At 36.9% G+C, this 4,268-nt stretch overlaps 1 protein-coding gene across 1 annotated transcript; it reads right to left on the minus strand.

Annotated features, from left to right (window-relative positions):
- Positions 1-3,112: 3,112 nt before the first annotated feature.
- Positions 3,113-3,874, minus strand: LOC137651722 (uncharacterized). The gene has a single exon (XM_068384944.1). The coding sequence runs from the start codon at positions 3,872-3,874 to the stop codon at positions 3,113-3,115; it is 762 nt and encodes a 253-aa protein (XP_068241045.1).
- Between the last annotated feature and the right edge of the window lie 394 nt (positions 3,875-4,268).

Raw genomic sequence — 4,268 nt, forward strand, 5'->3', positions numbered from 1 at the left:
TGGGACGCTATCACCATTGGCATATATGGAAAGATAAGCTTAGATGAAGGAGGAATTGTTCATCTCCCACCTCTTTAGTGTGTGGAGGGGGGAGGATATGTTTATTCTATGGGTGAATTGTAGTTGTGTTTTCATTGGTGTTTATATAAATATTTTCTCTAACATCATAAAAGTAATAGGAAGTCCGAACATACGAAAAGACTCCTATCTTGAATCAAATATTTACTATAAAGAGAGAGTTCTAGAGCACGTGAAACCATTCGAAGCTCAAAAGGGTGGAACCGAGTTGCGTGAAATTTTCCCAAAATGGATCATCAGTTTACATAATTTTGATTAAACGGGTTTTATACAAATATCCCAGATTATCTTAGTTTCAAACACAAATAAAGGAATATACATATATTCATACATACATGTATATGCATACACACATATCTGTACATATATATCATCATCATCAGAAGTGACTAGTCCAATGCAAGAGAAGGGCCTCGGATATGTCTTTACATTTACGCCTGTTTATGGTCTTTCTATACCAGTCTACGCCCTCACACTTTCTTAGTTTGTCAATCAGCAGTCTTCTTTTTTTTCTCCTACTTTTTTTGCAATTTCTAAGGACTCATTCTGTTATTTTTAATGTCCATTTATTATCGGCCATTCTCATCATATGTCAGCCCACGGCCATTTCTTTTTCTAACATGTGGATAGAATATCGTTTACTTTAATTTGCTCTCGTATCCATATTGCTCTCTTTCTGTCTCTTAGTTTTAATCCTATCATTATTCTTTCCATAGCTCTCTGAATTGTAACTAGCTTATGCTCTAAGTCTTTAGTAAGACAACAAGTTTCTGATGCATAAATTAAAACTGGTAGGACCATCTCACTAAATACTATTCTTTTTAAAGAAAGGTTCGTCCATAATTCTTATTTGTTATCTGCATTTTCACTGAATGTTATTTTAGTTTTACTCATATTCATTTTCAGTCCCACTTTACTGCTTGCTTTATTCAAATCTTCTATTATCTTGTGTGATTCCCTTAAGTTGTTAAGGTATTCTCCATTAATGATAATTCCTACATTTTCCCAGTCTAAATTTTTAAAACTTCTTCTAGGCATGCTGTGAATAGATTAGGAGAGATGGGGTCACACTGATTCTCTTTTTTCAATCGGAATTTTCTCACTATGCTTTAGTTTTAGAATTGTTGTATTTCTTCTATACATATCTCCAGTTGTTGAATACCTATTTCTAAACCTACCTGCTCTCTTGGGTGATTAAAGTCTATGTCTTCCCATTCAGCATAATATGATCATTGTAAACATTTTATATATTACGGGGTAAACTTATTGACGGTAATTTTCAGGTCTTTTTTTGTCTCCTTTTTTGTGAATTACTATAATGATAAAATTTTCCCAAGCTGTTGGTATAGAGCATTCTTACAGATATCTTGTACTATGTTCAGCCAGTTTTACTATCATGGAATCTCTTTCATCTATTACTAAATAAATTGTTATGTCATCTTCTCATGCTGTTTTGCCTCTTTTCATGTATTCTAATGTTTTCTTCACTTCTACAGTTACGTTTGGTACCGGCTGAGGTGTTTCATTATTTCTATTGCCAAAATTAATTCTTATATCAATATTAGATAGCATTGTATGGAGATCCTCCGCAATATTATTACCCTACCTTTATTGTTGATATTTTCCTTTACATCCTATAATGCAAATATATATTGGTATCCTATACCAAGTCTTCTGTTCATCAATATGATGATTCTTCCTTCCTTTATTGTTTCTTCAATTTGGGTCTGGTTATGCTTACGAATGTCTTGGGTTTTTAGTGATTTATAAATATGTACATTATATGATATATATATATATATATATATATATATATATATTTATATATATATATATATATATATATATATATATATATATATATATTTATATAATTTATATATATATATATATATATATATATATATATGTATGTATAATTCGCTTTCCTTTAAAAGGACTATTTTTTTAAGTTTTAAAATTATAAGTTTTATTTGTATATTAGGAGCTTCCTGTTTAATTGATAGGAAGCATTTTTGCAAGATGTAAAATGTTTGCATTTTATAGGAACCTATTCATTCCAACAGCTAGGTTTAATGCCGATTGCTTATGGAGATTACGTCTTGTTAATGCAACATAAAAGTAAATTAATCCTTAATATATTAGATCTAATTATTTTTCAACAAATACTGCTTTTACTTTTGTGAAATACAGCATGTATCATGTGTAATTGGGCGGAAGTATATTTTCTTCACACACGTATTTTGGATATTTGGGTAACGGTACTCTCTCTCTCTCTCTCTCTCTCTCTCTCTCTCTCTCTCTCTCTCTCTCTCTCTCTCTCTCCTCACAAACACACACACACAGTCACTCTCTCTCCCTCACACACACAAAACACATACACACTTTTCAAATTGGTAAGCCATTGTGCGAGAGTGCTGTTAGGTTATAAAAGAGATAAAAATGAATACAACAAACTTTCTTTCAACAGATAACGATTTTTTTACAAGCGGTTCCGAGTAAGAATGTCACAAAAATTCAAACAGACTAAAGTATGAAAAGGCAGGCTTAAACAGGTTCCGTTATTAGTGGGGGAGAAATCGATATACAAAAAAAAAAGGATATATCGTTACTGTGTATGAGCATGTGTGAAACAGATTTGGTACATGACTCACCACCCCTAAAAAGGACATAAATGTGAAATAGGGCACCCTGCTTTTGAGACGCACACTGTAGGCGGGTCATTTTGCAGAAGAAAGGCAGGTTTTAGGCAATCGATGGAGACCAAGTCTTCTTTCCCACGAATGTTAACTAAGAAAGCCTTCTGTGTGCGATGGATCATGAGGAAAGGGCCAGCATAAGGTGGCATCAGCACTGGCTTGCTAGTGTCGTTGCGCAGGAAAACATATGATGCCTTCTGCGAATCAGTTAATATGTGTTGTTTTTCTGGGGCTAGGATTAAATTTTTCCCTAAGACGTAGACCATGGATATTGTTGGAGAAAGTTGCAGATGGGAAAAATTCAGCATAGATGACCATCGGGTTGCTATCACTATTTAAGGCACTGAGACATCCTGGGCGTCTTCAGGAGAGGTCTTTAGTCCCAGGAGGACCCAGGGAAGCTGAGTAAACCAGTTGGATTTATTACATCGGGACAACAAAGCTGCTTTAAGGGTGCAATGAAAACGTTCAACCATTCTGTTTCCTGCAGGGTTGAGGGCGGTTGTCTGATGTAGGGTGATGCCCAGGATATTTGCTAATGATGTCCACAATTGAGAGGTGTAAGTGGTACCCCTGTCAGAAGTAATATGCACAGGGATACCAAATCTCAATATCCAGCCTGAGAATAAGGTGGATGTACATGTGGAGGACGTTGCAGTTTGCATAGGGATGGTGGTGGGTGGGGGACCTACTACGTTAATGTGAATATGGGCAAAATGACTCTGAGGTTGAGGGAAGGTGCCCACTTCTGAATCCGCACAGGTGCCGACCCAATCCTCATCATCCTCAGTAATGCCGAGATAAATGAACTTCGTTTCTAGTAGCTGTGCAGTAGATAGGCACAATGAATGTGAAAAGCCATGAATGAAATTAAACACCTGTAAGCACATGGGAGCAGGTATCCATAGTTGTGGTCTACCAGAACTGACGTCACAGAGGAGGGTGGCAATGGAGTTATCAAGGGCTACGTCTTCCCATTGGAAGGAGGTGCAGAATGGCCTACATGATTGGCACTCTGGATCTTTATGTTGGGCTTCTGCCAAAGCATTGTAATCCAATCCCAGGTGAATGACAACCAATGTTTCTTGACAGGGCATCAGCAACGGGATTAATTTTCCCAGGGATGTGTTAAAGGGTACAATTGTATTTAGTAGTCCGTGCAAATGACTCAGGGCGTATCTTCTAAGATGTAGCGAAAGTGATGGACAGCCAAATGCACCGCCAGCAATCCATGGTGGAAGGTAAAGAAGCCGGATTCTGCATTGGACAGTTTTCTACTGTCCAGGTGAGACGTACTCCACCTACTCGATTACTGCACCATTAGTAACGTCACTGGCATTGGTGGAGAGGAGAGGGACATGAGGCATGGGAAAACTAAGAACAACAGCAGTTGATAGGGCATTCTTTGCATTGCAGAAGGCTGCTTTTTGAAGGGGACCTCATTTAAGGTCTTTTGTCTTGCCCTTGTGGGAGGCAAAGAGGCGGGCAAGA

The sequence above is a fragment of the Palaemon carinicauda genome, chromosome 13 (assembly GCF_036898095.1).
Source record: "Palaemon carinicauda isolate YSFRI2023 chromosome 13, ASM3689809v2, whole genome shotgun sequence".
Taxonomy (NCBI): domain Eukaryota; kingdom Metazoa; phylum Arthropoda; class Malacostraca; order Decapoda; family Palaemonidae; genus Palaemon; species Palaemon carinicauda.